This window comes from Oncorhynchus mykiss, chromosome 1 (genome assembly GCF_013265735.2).
Source record: "Oncorhynchus mykiss isolate Arlee chromosome 1, USDA_OmykA_1.1, whole genome shotgun sequence".
In the NCBI taxonomy this organism is placed as follows: domain Eukaryota; kingdom Metazoa; phylum Chordata; class Actinopteri; order Salmoniformes; family Salmonidae; genus Oncorhynchus; species Oncorhynchus mykiss.
The window spans coordinates 13504405-13527664 of NC_048565.1; the positions used below are offsets into that span (position 1 = coordinate 13504405).

Below are 23260 nucleotides of genomic sequence, written 5' to 3' on the forward strand. Positions count from 1 at the left end.
CTTCCGTTTGATGCCAAATAAACACTACCCATATCATATACCGGAAGAAGGATGGGTTTAATTTCTTTATCTCTCTAACAAAGACACAGCAACATAAACATGAACACACGCATGCAAACACAAATACACCCTGTAAGCAAGCGTGCACCAAACACACACCACACACACCACACAGACACCACACAGACACCACACACACAGTCATCTTATTGTTGGTGATGAAAATGACAGGATGATTTTTATTTTTATTTCACCTTTATTTAACCAGGTAGGCTTGTTGAGAACAAGTTCTCATTTACAACTGCGACCTGGCCAAGATAAAGCATAGTAGTGTGAACAGACAACAACACAGAGTTACACATGGATTAAACAATAAACAAGTCTATTTTTATTTATTTATTTAACTAGGCAAGTCAATTAAGAACAAATTTTTATTTTCAATGACGGCCTAGGAACAGTGGGTTAACTGCCTGTTCAGGGGCAGAACGACAGATTTGTACCTTGTCAGCTCGGGGGTTTGAACTTGCAACCTTCCGGTTACTAGTCCAACGCTCTAACCACTAGGGTACCCTGCCGCCAATAACACAGTAGAAAGAAAATAACAAAAAAAATAGTCTATATACACTGTGTGCAAAAGGCATGAGGAGGTAGGCAAATAATTACAATTTTGCAGATTAACACTGGAGTGATAAATGATCAGATGGTCATGTACAGGTAGAGATATTGGTGTGCAAAAGAGCAGAAAAGTAAATAAATATAAACAGTATGGGGATGAGTTAGGTAAATTGGGTGGGCTATTTACCGATAGACTATGTACAGCTGCAGCGATCGGTTAGCTGCTCAGATAGCAGATGTTTGAAGTTGGTGAGGGAGATAAAAGTCTCCAACTTCAGCGATTTTTGCAATTCGTTCCAGTCACAGGCAGCAGAGAACTGGAACGAAAGGCGGCCAAATGAGGTGTTGGCTTTAGGGATGATCAGTGAGATACACCTGCTGGAGCACGTGCTACGGGTGGCTGTTGCCATCGTGACCAGTGAACTGAGATAAGGCGGAGCTTTACCTAGCATGGACTTGTAGATGACCTGGAGCCAGTGGGTCTGGCGATGAATATGTAGCGAGGGCCAACCGACTAGAGCATACAGGTCGCAGTGGTGGGTGGTATAAGGTGCTTTAGTAACAAAACGGATGGCACTGTGATAAACTGCATCCAGTTTGCTGAGTAGAGTATTGGAAGCTATTTTGTAGATGACATCCCTGAAGTCGAGGATCGGTAGGATAGTCAGTTTTACTAGGGTAAGTTTGGCGGCGTGAGTGAAGTAGGCTTTGTTGCGGAATAGAAAGCCGACTCTAGATTTGATTTTAGATTGGAGATGTTTGATATGAGTCTGGAAGGAGAGTTTACAGTCTAGCCAGACACCTAGGTACTTATAGGTGTCCACATGTTCTAGGTCAGAACCATCCAGGGTGGTGATGCTAGTCGGGCGTGCGGGTGCAGGCAGCGAACGGTTGAAAAGCATGCATTTGGTTTTACTAGCGTTTAAGAGCAGTTGGAGGCCACGGAAGGAGTGTTGTATGGCATTGAAGCTCGTTTGGAGGTTAGATAGCACAGTGTCCAAGGAAGGGCCAGAAGTATACAGAATGGTGTCGTCTGCGTAGAGGTGGATCAGGGAATCATCCGCAGCAAGAGCAACATCATTGATATATACAGAGAAAAGAGTCGGCCCGAGAATTGAACCCTGTGGCACCCCCATAGAGACTGCCTGAGGACCGGACAACAAGCCCTCCGATTTGACACACTGAACTCTGTATGCAAAGTAGTTGGTGAACCAGGCAAGGCAGTCATTAGAAAAACCGAGGCTACTGAGTCTGCCGATAAGAATATGGTGATTGACAGAGTCGAAAGCCTTGGCCAGGTCGATGAAGACGGCTGCACAGTACTGTCTTTTATCGATGGCGGTTATGATATCGTTTAGTACCTTGAGCGTGGCTGAGGTGCACCCGTGACCGGCTCGGAAACCAGATTGCACAGCGGAGAAGGTACGGTGGGATTCGAGATGGTCAGTGACCTGTTTGTTGACTTGGCTTTCAAAGACCTTAGATAGGCAGGGCAGGATGGATATAGGTCTGTAACAGTTTGGGTCCAGGGTGTCTCCCCCTTTGAAGAGGGAGGTGACTGCGGCAGCTTGCCAATCCTTGGGGATCTCAGACGATATGAAAGAGAGGTTGAACAGGCTGGTAATAGGGGTTGCGACAATGGCGGCGGATAGTTTCAGAAATAGAGGGTCCAGATTGTCAAGCCCAGCTGATTTGTACAGGTCCAGATTTTGCAGCTCTTTCAGAACATCTGCTATCTGGATTTGGGTAAAGGAGAAGCTGGAGAGGCTTGGGCGAGTAGCTGCGGGGGGGGGCGGAGCTGTTGGCCGAGGTTGGATCAGCCAGGAGGAAGACATGGCCAGCCATTGAAAAATGCTTGTTGAAGTTTTCGATAATCATGGATTTATCGGTGGTGATCGTGTTACCTAGCCTCAGTGCAGTGGGCAGCTGGGAGGAGGTGATCTTATTCTCCATGGACTTTACAGTGTCCCAAAACTTTTTGGAGTTAGAGCTACAGGATGCAAATTTCTGCCTGATGCCTCCTCTCAAGTTGGACAACTTGAGCGGAGGCATCAGCACATGATTACGCACGCACGTGCACACGCACACACACACACGAGAGATAGGTAACCCATTTGAACTAAATGCTTTTATGATGATACCATTCAACCTTTAGTAAAAGTCTAAATAAAACCGACTAGCTCCATCGGTTCCTATTGGACAGGAGCCCAATGATGGCTTAAAATGATTGAGGTGGTGTTTGTGTGTGTGTGTGCACGTGCATGCATGTCCCTGTGACTGTGTGTGTATGTGTGTGCGCATGTGTGTGTGTCCCTGTGTCCGTGTGAATGTGTGTGTGTGTCCGTGTGAATGTCTGTATTGCAGTGTCTGCCCCCCTCCTCTCCCGCTGCTTGAGCCACATACATGTTTCATAGCAGCAGTGACTTTGTTGTAATGAGTAAAGCTGGCATGACAGAGAGGGTGGGAGGAATGGAGAGAATAAACAACAGGGTTGACAGTGGGAGGGAGGAGAAAGCGATATGATGGAATGAATGAATTGGCACGAAAAGGAAGACAACAGACAACAGACAAAGGGTCAACTGTCACTTCCAATTCAGGCTCTTCGATGTTACTATTAATGTTGTGGAAGATAATCTACGACGAACACATCAAAACACTACAGCTCTATGTAGACACATATATAATTCATTGCATTCAGTAGCAGTGCTCAAACCAAGCAACTACTCTAATCAAATCATAATAATCAATCACATCTATATTGCATGGCTACTCGCTTCCTAGGCAGTCTTTTCAGAAGCTGAACCTCCCTAAGGAAGACAGAAGAGGAGATACAGAAAAGAGAAGTGAACATCAATAGACAGAGAATGGAGAGAGGATGGAGAAAAGTGTTTTAGGTTAGCCCCTGTGGCCTTAGTGACAGCTATTCCCCCGTCATTCCTCAGAGGCAGACACACACACAGCTGTTGTGTTGTGATGAATTGTGTGGCCTGAAAGGAGCCCTGGCGTCAACAGTGACAGTGTTGTGTTGGGAGTTGGGACTGTCCGACTATATGGGATAAAGTGACAATCTGAGGCCGGCACCTGACCCGCAAATATAGAAAATGCACTGTACAGTCAAAGATGGGAGAACCTTTTTTTGACAGGCCTTTTTAGATATGTTTCTGCATATAATTTACAACATTTTGATAGTCAACTTGACTATAATTCTATAATTAGATACATGCCGCTTCTGTTCTGTCATTGCATGTTGCCCTAGAAGATTAAATAAACCCTAGCTCACCAGAATAATGTCATAAATCGATAGAATGACTGCTTCAACCGAGTTGGCATCGGTAAAGTTTGTTTTCTCTTTCATCTCTGCTTCTCTTGGGCAGCAAAGATGCTTAGGGACCGGGGAGAAAATGCATTAACAAAAAAAACAGGAACAATTTTCCATGCAGAAAATCAGTTTGACCGGTTGTAAGGAAATTAAACATGTTTTTGATAAGATTTCAGTTTGGCTTGTATGCATACTTTATGTGGTTGAAATACTAATCAGCTTTTATGATGCTGATAAAGACAGCAACACCACCTTTACAGACGGTCCCTAACTGCACATTCATCAAATCAAATTTTATTGGTCACATTTTTTGCAGATGTTATTGTGGGTGTAGTGAAATGCTTGTGTTCCTAGCTCCAACAGTGCAGTAATATCTAACAATTCACAACAAAAACACACAAATCTAAAAGTAAAATAATGGAATTAAGAAATGTATAAATATTAGGATGAGCAATGTCGGAGTGGCATTGACTAAAATACAGTAGAATAGAATACAGTATATACATATGAGATGAGTAAAGCAGTATGTAAACAGTATTAAAGTGACCAGTGATTCCATGTCTATGTATATAGGACAGCAGCCTCTAAGATGCAGGGTTGAGTAAACAGGTGGTAGCCAGCTAGTGATGGCTATTTAACAGTCTGATGGCCTTGAGATGGAATCTGTTTTTCAGGCTCTCGGTCCCAGCTTTGATGCATCTGTACTGACCTCGTCTTCTGGATGATAATGGGCTGAACAGACCGTGGCTCGAGTGGTTGATGTCCTTGATGATTTTTTTGGCCTTCCTGTGAATTCGAGCACTGTTGCGCCTTCTCCATCACACTGTCTGTGTGTGTGGACCATTTCAGATCGTCAGTGATGTGTGCGCCAAGGAACTTGAAGCTTTCCACCTTCTCCACTACAGTTTCATCAATGTGGATAGGGGCGTGCTCCCTCTGATTTTTCCACTTCCATGATCAGCTCCTTCGTTTCGTTGACGTTGAGGGAGAGGTTATTTTCCTGGCACCACTCCACCAGTAGGAGGAGGTCATTGTTGGTTATCAGGCCTACTATGGTTCTGTCGTCTGAAAATGATTGAGTTAGAGACGTGTGCGACCACGCAGTCATGGGTGAACAGGGAGTACAGGAGAGGACTGAGTACGCACACTTGTGGGGCCCCTATGTTGAGGATCGGCGAAGTGGAGGTGTTGTTTCCTACCTTCACCACCTGGGGGGTGGCCCGTCAGGAAGTCCAGGACCCAGTTGCACAGGGCGGGGTTCAGACCCAGGGCCTCGAGCTTAATGATGAGCTTGGAGGGTACTATGGTGTTGAATACTGAGCTATAGTCAATGAACAGAATTCTTGTCCAGGTGGGATAGGGCAATGGGCAGTGTGATGGCTATTGCATCGTTCGTGGATCTGTTGGGACGATATGCGTATTGAAGTGGGTCTAGAGGGTCAGGTAAGGTAGAGGTGATATTGTCCTTAACTAGCCTCTCAAAGCACTGCATGATGACAGAAGTGAGTGCTACGGGGCGATAGTCATTTAGTTCAGTTACCTTAGCTTTCTTGGTTACAGGAACAATGGTGGGCATCTTAAAGCAAGTGGGGACAACAGACTGGGACAGGGAGAGATTGAATATGTCCATAATCACTCCAGCCATGCTCTCAAGATGCTGAAAGAAAGAAATAATATTTCTCCACTCCTGCCCCTGAATAAAAATGTATATTTGGTGTATAATTTTACTTAAAGAAATACTTAATTCTGCAGGACTTCATTTTAAATCAGGCTATGTGAGAGGTTATACAGTCAGTGTCCAGATTTTATTTAGGCTATGTTGCTATGGAGGCCTGCCTCAGTAACGATGAGGGAAACACTGCTCTTACTCTGGACTTCGAAGTTCATACAAAGTTGCTTGAATGAAGAAGTTGAACGATCGCGAAGGAAGGAGAAACTGGAGTAAGGGGAACGGATAAGGATAAGAAAAGACAAGACTATTTTGACGTTGTCGTGGTGAAAATCTAAAGACTCGACACTCGCGTTGTGTTTTGTGGCCAAACATTGTGATAGAGGTTTTCCTGGAATCTGTGTCTCTCTGAGAACAGCAGAGGTGGGAAGAGGAAAGACCTTCGCACACCTACTTCCCTTGCCTGCTGCTTGGATCCACCTGGCGATCTGTTCATCGTCTGCCCTGGCCTGTCTCTCCCTGTCTGGTACAGGTACGCCCCCAATGGCTATAAGTTGTTATATATTTAAAAAAAAGTCATTTTTCATTTTGCTATTTGCCTCCTGCATGCTTTGTTGACTACAAACGTTCTTTACCCAACCGTGGGACATACTATGTTTGTTCCCACACTCGGGACTCTGACTCTCTATTGGTTACACAGACTTTTAGCCTCCCATCCTATTCTAACCACCTCTCGCCGGCTTTGTATTCATGTTACCTAATGAAATTGCTGTGCAATATGATCTTGTTGCCATCTGATGCACATTCAGATGTCATAAATCAGCACTGCAGAGCTCTCCCTGTCCTATGCTGTGCCTTGATTGTATTACTGTTGATGATGTCTGGAAATGTGCATGTACACACTGGCCCATCTACTGTTGCTAGCCCCAATTCTGACTTGTGCTCTGATATCTGCTTCACTGATTTCTGCTCTCGTAAAAGCCTGGGTTTCTGCACGTTAACACTAGAAGCTTATTACCTAAAATGGATCAATTGAAAGTGTGGTTTCACAGCTCCAATCCAGATGTGTTGGTCATTGATGAGACGTGGTTAAGGAAGAGTGATTTGAATACTGATGTTAACCTTCCTGGTTATCACCTTTTTCGGCAAGACAGATCTTCCAAATGTGTGTGTGGGGGGGTGGCTATCTTCACCAAGGATCACCTTCAGTTCTCGGTTGTCTCCACTAAGTCTGTCCCCAAACAATTTGATTTGCTGGTTTTAAGTATTAAACTTTCAAATGGCTCTTTGTGGTGGCTGGGTGACTGTTGCTGGGTGACTGTTGCTGGGTGCTATCGTTCTCCATCAGCACTGGCCTGTACCCTATCTGCCCTAAGCTCTCTCCTGGCCCCTTACACTAAATTTGAATTTGTCCTGCTAGGTGACCTAAACTGGGACATGCTTAAACCACCTGATTTAGTCCTAAAGCAATTCAACTCCCTAAATCTTCCTCAGATTATTACCAATCCCACAAGGTAAGACTCCAAACACCCAGAGAAGGCTACTCTCCTCGATGTTATCCTCACAAATAATCCTGATAGGTATCAGTCTGGTGTTTTCTGTAATGACCTAAATGATCACTGTTTTACAGCCTGTGTTCGTAATGGCTGCTCAGTGAAACGACCTGTCCTAACTTGTCATTGACCCTTGCTAAAAAACTTTAATGAGCAAGCCTTCCTTCATGAACTGGCCTCTGTAAAATGGTATAGAATCAGCTTTATCCCCTCTCTTGGACCTTCTTTTTTGATATGTTCAGTGGTATTGTTAAACACTCCCCTATAAAGAAAATGAGAATCAAAAACAGGTTCAGCCCCTGGTTCAAACGTTATCTTGCAATTACTCCACCTCAAGAAATGCATTTGGCGAAAGGCTCGGCACACGCACGCATACTCGGGCTGACTGGCTCTCTTTGAGGTAAATGAGAAATAAGTGCACTCAGGCTACCAGAAGGCCAAAGCTAGTTACTTTAAGGAGCAGTTCCCTCCTCTGTGGATCTAACCCCAAGAAGTTCGGGAAAACAGTTAAAGACCTGAAGAATAAACCCTCCTCCTCACAGCTGCCCATGTCCCTTAATGTTGATTACTGACAAGAAGCACATGGCTGAGCTCTTTCATCACCAGTTCATTAAGTCAGGAGTCCTATTTGACTCAGCCATTCCTCCTTTACCATCCAACATTTCCTCATCTCCCTCCCTTTCTAATGTGACTATCCACGATGCTTCTCCCTATTTTTCCCCTGCAACCGCTACAAAGTTTCTTCCTGCAGGCAGTTACTCAGTCAAAGGTTTTAAAGGAGCTCTTGAAACTGGGTCAGATGGTTTAGACCCTTTCTTCTTTAAGGTTGCTGCCCCTATCATCGCCAAGCCTATCTCCGACCTTTTTAACCTGTCTCTCCTGTCTCTCTCGTCCTTTATTTAAAGGGGGAGCTCAAGCTGATCCTAACTGTTATAGGCCTATTTCTATTTTTCCTTGTTTATCAAAAGTGTTGGAAAAACGTGTCAATAATCAACTGACTGGCTTTCTTGATGTCTATAATATTCTCTTTGGTATGCAATCTAGTTTCCGCTCAGGTTATGGATGTGTCACTGCAACCTTAAAGGTCCTCAATGATATCACCACTGCCCTTGATTTTAAGCAATGTTGTGCTGCTATTTTTTTTTACTTGGCCAAAGCTTTTGATACAGTAGACCATTCCATTCTTGTGTCTCTGAGGGGTCTTTGGCCTGGTTTACTAACTACCTCTCTCAAAGAGTGCAGTGTATAAAGTCAGAACATCTGCTGTCTCAGCCACTGCCTGTCACCAAGGGAGTACCCCAAGGATCAATCCTAGGCCCCACTCTCTTCTCAATTTACACCAACAACATAGCTCAGGCAGTAGGACTCTCTCTCATCTATTTATGTGCAGATACAGTCTTATTCTCAGCTGGCCCCCCCATGGATTTTGTGTTAAATGCTCCACAACAAAGCTTTCTTAGAGTCCAACAAACATTCTCTACCCTTAACCTTGTTCTGAACACCTCCAAAACAAAGGTCATGTGGTTTGGTAAGAAGAATGCCCCTCTCCCCACAGGTGTGATTACTATCTCTGAGGGTTTAGAGCTTGAGGTAGTCACCTCATACAAGTACTTGGGAGTATGGCTAGACAGTACACTGTCCTTCTCTCAGCACATATCAAAGCTGCAGGCTAAAGTTAAATCTAGATTTGGTTTCCTCTATCGTAATCGCTCCTCTTTCACCCCAGCTGCCAAACTAACCCTGATTCAGATGACCTTCCTACCCATGCTAGATTACCGACACATCATTTATAGATCGGCAGGTAAGGGTGCTCTCGAACGGCTAGATGTTCTTTAGCATTGAACTCCTCTGTGTGTGTCCCCCATTTAAGATCTGCCCATCTTTCATGGAAGGATCATATTAGATGACCCTCGAAGGCAGCTGTCAATCAAAATAATGAGATTCAAATCTTCTGATCAAACAACCCCTGTGCATGTACGCTGTGTGTGTGTGTGTGTGTGTTTGTGTATATCTGTGTGTGTGTGTGTGTGTGTGTGTGTGTGTGTATGTGTATGTACGTGTGTGTGTGTTTGTGTAAGGTGCTGCAACACCTTGTAAAAAGCCACTCTTCCACCCAATCCATTGCACAGTGATTCCCCCATCCAACTCACATCGTTTATCCATCACCCAATCGTCCAATCAGCAGAGGTACTGTATATACAGGTCTTTATTTGGCTCAGACCACTCCTTCCTCTCTCTTTCTTTGTATTTCTGCCCAGCATAGTGTTCCAACTCCTGTTTTGCATCAAAACCTGCAGCTGTCACACAGTGAACATGAAAGGGCAAGAGAGCGAGAGATACAGTGCCTTCAGAAATTATTCATACTCCTTGACTTATTCCAACATTTGTTGTGTTACAGCCTGAATTTAAAATTGATTAAATAATTTTTTCCCTCACCCATCTATACACAATACCCCATAATAACAAAATGAAAACATGTTTTTAGAAATTTTGGGAAATGTATTGAAAATGAAACAGAATTATCTAATTTACATAAGTTTTCACTCCCGAGTCAATACTTTGTAGAAGCAACTTTGGCAGCGATTACAGCTGTGAGTCTTTCTGGGTAAGTCTCTAAGAGCTTTCCACACCTGGATTGTAGCTCCCGAGTGGCGCTGCGTTCGAAGTCACTGCATCTCAGTGCAAGAGGCGTCACTACAGACCCTGGTTTGAATCCAGGGTGTATCACATCCGGTCGTGATTGGGAGTCCCATAGGGCGGTGCACAATTGGCCCAGTGTCGTCCGGGTTTGGCCGGTGCAGGCCGTCATTGTAAATAAGAATTTGTTCTTAATTAACTGACTTGTCTCGTTAAATAAAGGTTCAATAAAAAATAAAACTGCGCAACATTTGCCCATTATCCTTATCAAAATTCTCAACTTAATTGAGCGAACAGTATAGTCTAACTTATTGGCACTAGCGCAGAGCATCTGCCTTTTTCCCAGTGTGCGCATATTCACTCTTTATTATTGTTGGATCCGTGTGAATTTCCTCTTCCAGGCTAGATGGACATCATATTGTGTTTGTGTCTCCCCTTCTCCTAGGCCTATTATGTGGATTAGACAACATTGTTTTTATTGATCAGTTTGTCAGTGCCAGCAGAGTAGGCTACCATGTCATTTTTATAGTATTAAAAAAGACTGCTAATCTCTCCAGTCATATAAAGTGCAGTAGAATTGCATGAAATGCGTTCATGAAAGGGAATATGTTTTCTGTACAGAGAAACGTATCTGATATAGCCTATAACCTAGGCCTAATCTATGCCACTACGCATTCAGCCATACATTGAAAGGTCTTTCAATGTTTCCCAAACATTAGACTACTGTTCTGGCCCTGCTTCTATTTATTTTCAAGTCTCCATTTCACTTTTTCCAAAAGTATTTGTCAGTTGGCGTGTATTTGTCAGTTGGCGTGTATTTGTCAGTTGGTGTGTATTTGTTAGTTGGTGTGTATTTGTCAGTTGGTGTGTATTTGTCAGTTGGTGTGTATTTATCAGTTGGTGTGTATTTGTCAGTTGGTGTGTATTTGTCAGTTGGCGTGTATTTGTCAGTTGGTGTGTATTTGTCAGTTGGTGTGTATTTGTTAGTTGGCGTGTATTTGTCAGTTGGCGTGTATTTGTCAGTTGGTGTGTATTTGTTAGTTGGTGTGTATTTGTCAGTTGGCGTGTATTTGTTAGCTGATGTGTATTTGCTAGCTGGCGTGTATTTGTCAGTTGGCGTGTATTTGTTAGCTGATGTGTATTTGTTAGCTGATGTGTATTTGTCAGTTGGTGTATATTTGTCAGTTGGCGTGTATTTGTCAGTTGGCGTGTATTTGTCAGCTGATGTGTATTTGTCAGTTGGTGTATATTTGTCAGTTGGCGTGTATTTGTTAGCTGATGTGTATTTGTTAGCTGATGTGGATTTGTTAGCTGGCGTGTATTTGTCAGTTGGCGTGTATTTGTTAGCTGATGTGTATTTGTCAGCTGGCGTGTATTTGTTAGCTGGTGTGTATTTGTCAGTTGGCGTGTATTTGTTAGCTGGCGTGTATTTGTTAGCTGGTGTGTATTTGTCAGTTGCCGTGTATTTGTTAGCTGGTGTGTATTTGTTAGCTGGCGTGTATTTGGCATGCTACAGTTAGTGTGTAGCCTCAGCTTTAGGGTCCTAACGCCAGATACAGAGAACAAAATATAAACCTCAGTGTATCCTATAGATATCAACTGCACAGTAATTAGACATTCATAGATTTTTAATGCATCGTTTTCTCCTTATTCAACCCACCCACACTTCATCCACACAATATTTCATGACCCAAAAGCCGCCTGCGGGTTATGAGTTGACCCGTACATCACTAGTGTGTGTGTTTAGGTGTGGCACCCCCTCACCTCCAGCAGCTCGTCCCCTACGCGGATGCGTCCGTCCTTGGCGGCGGGGCCCCCAGGGCTGATGCCTACCACGAAGATGCTGAGGCAGGAACGGTCCTTGTTTCCAGCCAGGCTCAGACCCAGGCCCTGGCGTTCCCTGTCCAGCTCCACACACAGCAGCTCTCCGCACAGCTCCCCGTAACGCAACCTGATCAGCTCTGGGGGGACAGGAGCAAAAGAGAGGTGTTTCAGTGTTGAAGAGAGTAACATGTGAAAGAGAACAGTGACAACCATACATCTAGTTTTACACACTAGAAAAGTTCTTAAAGGCAATCACCCTGACTGAATACTGGACAAAGACACATGAAGGCGGCACACACACACACACAAGTTTCTTATTTTTCTTTCCTGTGATGAATCTATTTGATATGTCCAGTCGGTGGATTACCCTGGTCTGTTCCATTAAACATGAGGGCAATTATTACAATATCTCCCTGACTGAGGAGGCCCTGGGCTACCTCCAATACACAGAACAGGTTCATCTCTGCTCTCTAGCTAAAGTCTAAGCTCTGCTTTCTAGTTTGATAATGCTAGCTAGTTCTGCTATGCAATAATCCCTATAATTGCAGTATTCAAGTCACATTGGATGTATCATGCCATCTATTTAACACAATGTCATCTTCAATCCATTCTGGGGTACCCCAGGGCTGTGTCTGAGTCCTGATGTAGTTCTGATAGAGCTACACAGGTGTCAGGTTACAGTAGGGCTGGGCTGTATACCGTATTTTACTTTATACCAGTATCGATGCACGGACCGGTTTGGGTTTTTACTTTACCTTCTATAATGGCATTTGAATGTTTAGTTTATTAAATGTGGTAAGCCCTGTGTAACGTCCATTTTTATAATTTGCTCCGCTACTGAGTCCTCTCTCTCTGCCTATCCATGCCGCTTTCCACACAGACCTAGCCTTGCCCCCTTTCACACAAGGAGCGCATTTGTTGTTGCTTGACAAGGAGACACTTGTGTCGATGCCTACAACGCCGTTTCCACTTCACATCTTTATATAAATCCACAAGCGTTCTATAATAACACTATTAGTTGGTGTTTCTTACATCTGTAAACAGCTAGTTTGTCTTTTCTTAGCAAATTGTGGCTAAAACCTGTTAGCCACTAATGCTAATAACAAATTAGCTGGTTAGCTAATAAATGTACTAAGTCAGAGCAAATGTACCTGGCTATACAGCCTGATTATACCAGTGATGGTGAGGACTAAATCAGCTAGTTGTTTGTGCAACTGTATTTTCTAAACCAAAGAGGATTAGGCAAAGCATGAATATGTTAGCTACATGAAGTAGCTATGAGAAAACATTTAATGTAGCCAAAGATTATAGGGTCCCCTAGGAAACACTGACCAACACTTTGGTTCCTATACTGTCACAATAACTCCTCTCTGGCATTTTCATTCGTTGTCATGTCAAACACTGTATTCAAAGTGCCCACTAATATATTCTAACTATAGAATTAGAATAGTCATTCTATTTCCATGATTCCAACAGTTCACCAAAGCGTTTTTTGTTTTAAGTCAAATCACAATTGCAACATTTGGTTAAAAATAAGGCCTAGATGTTTTGCCAATATCGTGCAGCCATACGTGGCAATGTGGAAATGATCTCAAATGAATGCAGGAAATGCAGAAATTGATGAAAATTATTTTTTGCTGAAGTTTAATTGAACAGTATAAAACAAATCAGAATGAAGAAAGACCATTAAAATCACTTAGAATTTGGAAATGGAACACGCTGTCGTACACATCAATCCAGAGAATCCCAAACATGCTTTATGGGTGACATGTCTGGTGAGAATGCAGCCTAGGGTCACACACTACTTATAGAGCAAAATTACAAAATACACATTTTGAAAAATACAGTGATATGATATTTTGGCCATATCGCCCAGCCCTAGGTTACTGTAGAAAGGCTCCTACACTAGCTGTTCCTTTCTGTAATCCTCTGGTTTAGGGAGGGATGGCCTGGCTGACCACATGCCTCTCTTATCTGTCCTCTCTCTCTTCTCCTATATTATTTGTCCTATTCCTCTTCTCCAATTTTATCTGTCCTCCACTCTTCTCCAATCTCATCTGTCCTCACTTTCTTCTCCTATCGTATTTGCTCTTCCTCTCTTATCTGTCCTCCCTCTCTTATTTGTCCTCCCTCTCTATCTTTGCTCTTCCCCTCTCTGTCCACAGCTAAAGGTCTGGGTAGAGCGGAGGTCCAGACTTAAACTCCTCTGTGTGTGTCCCCCATTTAAGATCTGCCCATCTTTCATGAAAGGATCATATTAGATGACCCTCAAAGGCAGATGCCAATCAAAATAATGAGATTCAAATCTTCTGATCAAACAACCCCTGTGCATGTACGCTGTGTGTGTGTGTGTGTGTTTGTGTAAGGTGCTGCAACAACTTGTAAAAAGCCACTCTTCCACCCAATCCATTGCACAGTGATTCCCCCATCCAACTCACATCATTTATCCATCACCCAATCAGCAGAGGTACTGTATATACAGGTCTTTATTTGGCTCAGACCACCCCTTCCTCTCTTCTCTCTTTTTTGTTCCAACTCCTGTTTGGAGGGGCAAGAAAGGGCAAGAGAGCGAGAGATACAGTGCCTTCAGAAAGTATTCATACTATTTGACTTATTCCAACATTTGTTGTGTTACATCCTGAATTTAAAATTGATTAAATCATCTATACACAATACCCCATAATAACACAATGAAAACATGAAAATGAAAACATGTTTTTAGAAATATCCCATTTACCTAAGTTTTCACTCCCGAGTCAATACTTTGTAGAAGCAACTTTGGCAGCGATTACAGCTGTGAGTCTTTCTGGGTAAGTCTCTAAGAGCTTTCCACACCTGGATTGTAGCTCCCGAGTGGCGCTGCGTTCGAAGTCACTGCATCTCAGTGCAAGAGGCGTCACTACAGACCCTGGTTTGAATCCAGGCTGTATCACATCCGGTCATGATTGGGAGTCCCATAGGGTGGCGCACAATTGGCCCAGTGTCGTCCGGGTTTGGCCGGGGTAGACCGTCATTGTAAATGAGAATTTGTTCTTAACTGACTTGCCTAATTAAATAAAAGTTTTAAAAAATAATTTAAAAAAATTGTGCAACATTTGCCCATTATTCTTTACAAAATTCTTAAACTTCTGTCAAATTGGATGTTGATCATTGCTAGACAACCATTTTCTTGTCTTGCTGTAGATTTTCAAGTAGATTTACATTGAAGAAAAATATCAAAACAAAACATGCAACAATTTCTAAGATTTAATTGAGTTACATACAGTTCATTATAAGAAAATCAGTCAAATTAAATAACTACATTAGGCCCTGATCTACGGCTTTCACATGACTGGGAATACAGATATACATCAGTTGGTCACAGATACATAAATTCAGAAAACCAGTCAGTATCTGGTCTGACCACCATTTGACTCACGCAGCGCGACATATCTCCTTTGTATAGAGTTCAGGCTGTTGATTTTGTCCTGTAGAAAGTTGTCCCACTCCTCTTCAATGGCTGTGCGAAGTTGCTGGATATTGGAAGGGAACTGGAACACGCTGTTGTACACGTTGATCCAGAGCATCCCAAACATGCTCAATGGGTAACATGTCTGGTAAGAATGGAGGTCATGGAAGAACTGGGACATGTTCAGCTTCCATGAATCATGTACAGATCCTTGTGACAGTGCATTATTATGCTGAAACATGAAGTGAAGGCGGCAGATGAATGGAACGACAATGGGTCTTACGATCTCGTCACAGTATCTCTGTGCATTCAAATTGCTATCAATAAAATGCAATTGTGTTAGTTATCCGTAGCTTATGCCTGCCCATACCATAACCCTAATGCCACCATGGTGCACTCTGTTCACAACGTTGACAACAGCAAACCGCTCACCCACACAACACCATACATGTGATACAGTTGAAACCGTGATTCATCCGTGAGGAGCACACTTCTCCAGCGTGCCAGCGGCCATCGAAGGTGAGCATTTGTCCACTGAAGTTGGTAACGACACCGAACTGCAGAAAGGTCAAGATGCTGGTGAGGAGGACGAGGATGAGCACGTACAATGCATTCGGAAAGTATTCAGACCCCTTCCCTTTTCCCACATTTTGTTATGTTACTGCCTTATTATAAAATGGATTTAATAAAAAAAATCTATCTACACACAAAAAATCATAATGACAAAGCTAAAACAAGCTTTTAGAAAAATGCATTGAAAATAAAAACAGAGATAGCTTACTTACATAAATATTCAGACCCTTTGCTATGAGACTCAAAATGGAGCTCAGGTGCATCCTGAGCTCAGGTGCATCCTGAGCTCAGGTGCATCCAATTATATGCATATAATTGACAGCTTAGGATAGAAAACACTCTAAAGTTTCCAAAACGGTCAAAATATTGTCTGTGAGTATAACAGAACTGATATTGCAGGCGAAACCCTGAGGAAAATCAAACCAGGAAGTGGCTTCTATTTTGAAAACTCCATGTTCCATAGCCTGCCTTTGCTCCATTTAATGGGATATCAACCAGATTCCTTTTTCCATCGCTTCCTCAAGGTGTCAACAGTCTTTAGACGTAGTTTCAGGCTTTTATTTAGAAAAATGAGCGAGAAAGATAACATCGCGTCATTGTATGGCCGGGTGCCAGCAGCGTTTTGTATGCGTAACAGAATTTGGGCAGCCATTGCCTTTCCCTCTCCAACTGAAAAAGACAGTTGCGGTTGATATATTATCAATTATATATTTTAAAAACAACCTGAGGATTGATTACCAATCTACCAAAAGGTGCCCTTCTTTGCAAGGCATTGAAAAACCTCTTTGGTCTTTGTGATTGAATCTGTGGTTGCAATTCACTACTCGACTGAGGGACCTTACAGATAATTGTATGTGTGGGGAACAGAGATGAAAAAATCATGTTAAACACTATTATTGTGTACACAGAGTGAGTCCATGCCACTTATTATGTGACTACTTTTTAAGCATATTTTTTTACTCCTGAACCTTGCCATAAAAAAGGGCTTGAATACTTATTGACTCAAGATATTTCAGCTTTTCATTTGTAATTAATTAGTAAACATTTCAAAATACATACATTAGCAGCAAAAGTTTGGACACACCTACGCATTCAAGGGTTTTCCTTTATTTTTTTTACTATTTTCTACATTTTCTACATCAAAACTATGAAATAACACATATGGAATCATGTAGTAACCAAAAAAGTGATAAACATAGATTTTATATTTGAGATTCTTCAAAGTAACCACCCTTTGTTTTGACAGCTTTGCACACTCTTGACATTCTCTCAACCAGCTTCCAACTGTCTTGAAGGAGTTCCAACATATTCTGAGCGCTTGTTGGCTGCTTTTCCTTCACTCTGCGGTCCAACTCATCCCAAACCATCTCAATTGGGTTGAGGACAATTTAATCAATTTTAAATTCAGGCTGTAAGATCAAGGGGTGTGAATACTTTCTTTAAGCACTTAGAGAAGGAGGGGGAGAGAGAGGAAGGCGAGAGAACAGAGATAGAAAATAAAAACATTGAGGGCTGTTTTTTTTTTTACAGTGGTGAGAGAGGGAAAAGAGAGACAAAGAGAAAGAAAAGAGGGAGGGAGAGAGAAACAGAGAGAGCGAGAGAGAAGGCTTTCATTCCTGTCACGCTATAAGAAGAGTAATTAAAAGTCCCAATAGGTTCATCAATTCCAACCGATACAAAGGAGGGGGAGAGAAACACTCCATGAGAGTAAAGGAGGTCAGAAACAGAGGGAACGAGGGACAAGAGGAAGAGAGAGAGAGACTTTAGAGGTAGTACGCGTGGATGGGTTGAGAAAACAAAAAAAGTAGGACGAGAGAACAGGAGAAAAGAGGCAGGGAAGGAGGGAAAAGAGGGAGAGAGACTGTTATAGTAAATGTGGAGAAAAGTAGGAAGAGGGGAAAAGAGATCAAGGGGGTGAGTTGGGAGGGAGAAAGACAGAGAAACTAAAGGGAAAGAAAGAGGTAGAAGAAAGTGGATGAGTTGAGAAAGGGGAGACCGGAAAGAAGGCAGGCAGAGAAATGTTGACAGATAGAGGGATGAAGAGAGAGGGGGATAGTGAGAAAGGGAAGATTGTGAAAATAGAGGTGTAAAGTGCAGGGAACTGGTCCGAAACGTCTTTCTTATTAATCACCATTTGATATTTGAGTCATGATGGCAGCAGAGGCTTTAATCTCAGTCAGCTGTGGTTAAAATGGTTAATTTACATTTAATTTAGTGTTTGATAAGAATACCAACCGTGAACTCTTTGTGACCTTGAGTCACGCATACACGCAAACGCACACAGTTAAGGAGCACTATCGGAACAGTGTGGGAGGCAGGACAGCTGCTGCTGGCTCAATTAGTGATTACTCTCATCTCAGAAGGGCGGGTGTGTGTGAGTGCGTGAGTGAGTGAGTGAGTGAGAGAGAATGTCTGTGTGTAGTGTGTGTGTGTGTGTCACGATCTTGGAAATGAGCAGACCAAGGCGCAGCGTGAGTATAGTTCCACATATTTATTTAAGTGAAACTAATAAAACAACATAACAAAACGTACAAAGACCATGAGGAAGTAGTGCCCAAACACACTAACAAACACTCAATATCCCACAAAACACAGGTGGGGAAATAGCTACCTAAATATGATCCCCAATCAGAGGCAACGATAAACAGCTGCCTCTACTTGGGAACCACATTAGCACCAACATAGAAATATATATACTAGATCACCCCCTAGTCACACCCTGACCTACTACACCATAGAGAACCAAGGGCTCTTGACTGGGCACCGGTGCAGAGGAAGGCTCCGGCCTTGGGGCGGAACTGAACGCAGTGCCTGGACTGGGCATTGGTGCAAAGGAAGCCTCCGGCCATGGAGCTGGGTTGGACGCCGTGCCTGGACTGGTGACCGGCGCAGAGGAAGGCTCCGGCCTTGGGGCGGAACTGAACGCAGTGCCTGGACTGGGCACCTGTGCAAAGGAAGGCTCCGGCCATGGAGCTGGACTGGACGCCTTGCCTGGAAGCTCCGAACCGTTGACCCTCGTCGGAAGCTCCGGACCGGGGACCGTGGCCGGAAGCTCCGGACCGGGGACCGTGGCCGGAAGTTCCGGACAGGGGACCGTGGCCGGAAGTTCCGGACCGGGGACCGTCGCCGGAAGCTCTGGACCGGGGGCCGTCGCCGGAAGCTCTGGACCGGGGACCGTCGCTGGAAGCTCTGGACCGGGGACCGTCGCCGGAAGCTCTGGACCGAGGGCTCTCTATGGTCAGGGCGTGACAGTGTGTGTCTCTCAGTGTGTGTGTCAGTGTGTGTGTGTCAGTGTGTGCCTACTTCTGGTCAAAAGTAATGCATTACACATGTCAGATATACAGTTGAAGTCGAAAGTTTACATACACTTATGTTGGAGTCATTAAAGCTCGTTTTTCAACAACTCCACAAATTTCTTGTTAACAAACTATATTTTTGGCAAGACGGTTAGCGCGGGTGCCTTTGCGCGGGTGACTACTTTGTGCATGACATGAGTAATTTTTCCAACAATTGTTTACAGACAGATTATTTAACTTATAATTCACTGTATCACAATTCCAGTGGGTCAGAAGTTTACATACACTAAGTTGACCCTGCCTTTAAACAGCTTGGAAAATTCCAGAAGATGATGTCATGGCTTTAGAAGCTTCTGATAGGCTAATTGGCATAATTTGAGTAAATTGGAGGTGTACCTGTGGATGTATTTCAAGGCCTAACTTCAAACTCAGTGCCTCTTTGCTTGACATCATGGGAAAATCTAAAGAAATCAGTCAAGGCCTCAGAAAAAAAATTGTAGACCTCAACATGTTTGGTTCATCCTTGAAGAAAAAGCCAATACTCCAAAACCGCCATAAAAAAGCCAGACTACGGTTTGCAACTGCACATGGGGACAAAGATCATACTTTTTGGAGAAATGTCCTCTGGTCTAATGAAACAAAAATATAACTGTTTGGCCATAATGACCATCCTTATGTTTGGAGGAAAAAGGGGGAAGCTTGCAAGCCGAAGAACACCATCCCAACCGTGAAGCACGGGGGTGGCAGCATCATGTTGTGAGGGTGCTTTGCTGCAAGAGGGACTGGTGCACTTCACAAAATAGATGGGATCCTGAGGCAGGAAAATGATGTGGATATATTGAAGCAACATCTCAAGACATCAGTCAAGAAGTTAAAGCTTTGTCGCAAATGGGTCTTCCAAATGGAAAATGACCCCGAGCATACTACCAAAGTTGTGGCAAAATGGCTTAAGGACAACAAAGTCAGGGTATTGGAATGGCCATCACAAAGCCCTGACCTCAATCCTATAGAAAATGTGTGGGCAGAACTGAAAAAGTGTGTGCGAGCAAGGAGGCCTACAAACCTGACTCAGTTACACCAGCTCTGTCAGGAGGAATGGACCAAAATTCACAAAACTTGTTGTGGGAAGCTTGTGGAAGGCTACCCGAAACGTTTGACGCAACTTAAACAATTTAAAGGCAATGCTACCAAATACTAATTGAGTGTATGTAAACTTCTGTCCCACTGGGAATGTGATGAAAGAAATAAAAGCTGACAAATAATTCACTACGATTATTCTGACATTTCACATTCTTAAAATAAAGTGGTGATCCTAACTGACCTAAAACAGGGAATTTTTACTGGGATTAAATGTCAGGAATTGTGAAAAACTGAGTTTAAATGTATTTAGCTAAGGTAAACGTCTGACTTCAATTGTACATTTGTTAAAGGCATAATCTGTAACTTTAGTTTCCAGTCAGAAGTACAGCCCCTGTAGTCTGGCCCCAGCTCTGTTTGTGACCTTACAGTTTACAAGAAAGTAATTTCACTGTACTTGTGCACGTGACATTGAAACTTGTTTGCTGTCATTATCAAGTCATGACAATGAGTGGCAGGGAGTTGGCATGATAGCGCCAACAGTCGGACACTACAGCCCCTTGCACTCGTTTGTAAATAGAACTGCCAGTGCCAATGAGTTATATGAATTAACCTCCCCCGAAACCAAAGATGACACACATACACAGTAGGGGGTGTATAACACATGGAGCGTTCAGCCTCTAGAGTGTTGACACTGTCACACACTGATGCCTCAATTACGGAGGAACACATACGCACACACAGGTGCGCACAAAGACGCACACACACACACACACACACACACACACACACACACACACACACAATCCAGTGAACTCATGACAAAACACCTCATGTCCATAAATTGATCAATTGTAGTTGTCCCCTGGTGTTTAATGTTTGTTGATTCACTGTCTTCTTGCTGGAAGGGAGAACACACAATACAAATGTAAAAAACACATAACTGCCATCTCTCTACAATAAGCATCCACTTCCCTGGACACCTACAGTAGGGAGTCAGTGACCCAGAATGTGAGTTAGTTTAGCATACTGAAGCTGTACTGATCAGAATGGTTGCATGCAGAACAATGGCAGAAGCGGGACGCTGGCCTTTCCCTGAACAAAAGACATGGTTTCTATGGATAATAGGTGTGGCATCACAATATAGGACAGCCACTGTCCCCCTTTCCATCCCTCTCTCTCCACAGAGTTAAAGATCATAGATATTTTTAAATAGTAACATGAGGAATAAATACACAGTGAATAACAAAGACAAATAAGGGGTAAAAATAACATGGCTACATACAGGAAGTACCAGGTAATAACATGGTTATATACAGGAAGTACCAGGTAATAACATGGTTATATACAGGAAGTACCAGGTAATAACATGGTTATATACAGGGAGTACCTGTTTATAACATGGTTATATACAGGAAGTACCAGGTAATAACATGGTTATATACAGACAGTACCAGGTAATAACATGGTTATATACAGGAAGTACCAGGTAATAACATGGTTATATACAGGAAGTACCAGGTAATAACATGGTTATATACAGGGAGTACCAGTTAATAACATGGCTATATACAGGGAGTACCAGGTAATAACATGGTTATATACAGGGAGTACCAGGTAATAACATGGTTATATACAGGGAGTACCAGGTAATAACATGGTTATATACAGGGAGTACCAGGTAATAACATGGTTATATACAGGGAGTACCAGGTAATAACATGGTTATATACAGGGAGTACCAGGTAATAACATGGTTATATACAGGGAGTACCAGGTAATAACATGGTTATATACAGGGAGTACCAGGTAATAACATGGCTATATACAGGCAGTACCAGTTTATAACATGGCTATATACAGGGAGTACCTGTTTATACTATGGCTACATACAGGGAGTACCAGGTAATAACATGGCTATATACAGGCAGTACCAGTTTATAACATGGCTATATACAGGGAGTACCAGGTAATAACATGGCTATATACAGGGAGTACCAGGTAATAACATGGCTATATACAGGAAGTACCAGGTAAGAACATGGCTACATACAGGGAGTACGAGGTAATAACATGGCTATATACAGGGAGTACCAGGTAATAACATGGCTATATACAGGGAGTACCAGGTAATAACATGGCTATATACAGGAAGTACCAGGTAAGAACATGGCTATATACAGGGAGTACCAGATAATAACATGGCTATATACAGGGAGTACCAGGTAATAACATGGCTATATACAGGAAGTACCAGTTTATACCATGGCTACATACAGGGAGTACGAGGTAATAACATGGCTATATACAGGGAGTACCAGTTTATACCATGGCTACATACAGGGAGTACCAGGTAATAACATGGCTATATACAGGGAGTACCAGGTAATAACATGGCTATATACAGGGAGTACCAGGTAATAACATGGCTACATACAGGGAGTACCAGGTAAGAACATGGTTATATACAGGGAGTACCAGGTAATAACATGGCTATATACAGGCAGTACCAGTTTATAACATGGCTATATACAGGGAGTACCAGGTAATACCAAATCCTGGGCTCTGGTCAAAAGTCCACTGTATAGTGAATAGGGTGGCATTTGGGATGTACCCTAGGAAAAGCCTGTCTATCAGTCCAGGCAACACAGCCATTCTACTGGGGGGGGGGGAGTGATTGCATTATGTTAAGGGAAGGTGAGAATCCATTTTGTGTTGCACATGGAAACAGGGCTGCTAAATCAGGACAGACTCACAGTTGTAGTTTGTGATAACTCAGCATTTGTCAGTGGAATTGGATTTCGTCGAGTTATAAGGACAATCTGATTAGCTGGACATGCACGCAAGCAAACACTTAAAACACCCACAACACCAGATCGAGACACACACACACACACACACACACACACACACACACACACACACACACACACACACGTTTCCCCTAGACATTAAATATTACATTTGGTGTTGGCGGAAGTGGATGAACACACAAACATTGCTCAACTCACATACACACAGAGTGGATGTGTCCTCTCCTGCAGTGTCCCTCCAAACACACACACACCAGTTCCAACTGTTGACTACAAAGCTTCTATCCCCTAAAATAAATTCCCATTCAGAAACCATGCTGGCTATTACTACATTATCATGATTACTAGCAGGGTGTCTAATTAGGAATTTGCTACCTGGAGCGGGATGTAGCTCTGTGTGCTATATTAGCGTAGCATCATATTAATGCGGGAGGAA

At 43.0% G+C, this 23260-nt stretch overlaps 1 protein-coding gene across 2 annotated transcripts in view; it reads right to left on the bottom strand.

Moving 5' to 3' along the window:
* LOC110511200 (multiple PDZ domain protein-like) overlaps nucleotides 1–23260 on the bottom strand; it is an 87485-nt gene that overhangs the window by 60699 nt on the left and 3526 nt on the right. For both annotated transcript variants that reach the window (XM_036946308.1, XM_036946261.1), the window contains exon 2: nucleotides 11558–11754. In XM_036946308.1, coding sequence (XP_036802203.1) covers nucleotides 11558–11754 — 197 coding nt within the window. The remainder of the gene's footprint in view (nucleotides 1–11557; nucleotides 11755–23260) is intronic.